Source organism: Entamoeba dispar, genomic scaffold (genome assembly GCF_000209125.1).
Source record: "Entamoeba dispar SAW760 scf_1105229463615 genomic scaffold, whole genome shotgun sequence".
NCBI lineage: Eukaryota > Evosea > Mastigamoebida > Endamoebidae > Entamoeba > Entamoeba dispar.
In genome coordinates, this window is record NW_001855781.1 from 1 (window position 1) to 1,054 (window position 1,054).

The 1,054-nt window shown below is 30.6% G+C and overlaps 1 protein-coding gene across 1 annotated transcript; it reads left to right on the forward strand.

Annotated features, from left to right (window-relative positions):
• Nucleotides 1–65: 65 nt before the first annotated feature.
• Nucleotides 66–1,054, forward strand: EDI_223400 (chaperone Clpb, putative; the record flags this gene model as incomplete). The annotated part of the gene is made up of 1 exon (XM_001741168.1): nucleotides 66–1,054. A coding segment is annotated over one exon (989 nt), but the record flags the coding sequence as incomplete, so codon positions are not given.

The following is a 1,054-nucleotide window of genomic DNA, read 5'->3' on the forward strand; positions in this document are numbered from 1 at the left end:
ATCACATCATCCTCATTAAGTATTTAAAGGAACTTGTACAAATAACAAGCATTTAGAAATAAAACATGGACCCAAACAAATGGACAGATGCAACTGTTCAAATGTTCAAAGAATCACAAGAAATAGCATTTGAAAGAAAAAATGCATACATTATGCCAATTCATATGATGGAAGCAATTGTTGAAGAAGAATCAAATATTGTTATCCGAATAGTTGAAATGATGGGAGGTGATGTTAATAAATTAAAGAAAGAAATAAAAGAAACAATGAATAAAATTCCAGTTCAAAATCCACCACCAGTTGATATTGGACTTCATCCAACAACACAACAAGTATTAAGAAGAGCAATAGAGAAACAAAAAAGAATGGGAGACTCATATCTTGCAATAGATGTAATTGTAATGTCATTAATGGAAGAGAAAGAAATTAGTACAATAGTAGGAAATAGTGGAATTAATGTGAAAGAATTTAACAAAAAAATAACAGAAATGAGAAAAGGACAAAGTGTAGAAACAAAAGAAGCAGAAAGTCAGTATGAAGCATTAAAGAAATATGGAAATGATTTAACAGCACAAGCAGAAAGCGGAAAGATGGATCCAATTATTGGAAGAGATGAAGAAATTAAACGAGTTATTCGTATTTTATCAAGAAGAACAAAAAATAATCCAGTATTAATAGGAGAACCAGGAGTAGGTAAAACAGCAGTAGTTGAAGGACTTGCACAACGAATAGTTAAAGGAGATGTTCCAAGTAATTTACAATGTCGAGTTATTGGATTAGATATGGGAGCATTAATAGCAGGAGCACAATATAGAGGACAATTTGAAGAAAGATTAAAAGCAGTAATAAAAGAAGTTAAAGAAAGTAAAATACCTATTATATTATTTATAGATGAAATTCATACAGTATTAGGAGCAGGAGCAACAGGAGAAGGAGCAATGGATGCAGCTAATATTTTAAAACCAATGTTATCAAGAGGAGAATTACGATGTATTGGAGCAACAACATTAGAAGAATATAGAAAATATGTAGAAAAAGATCCAGCATTTGAAAG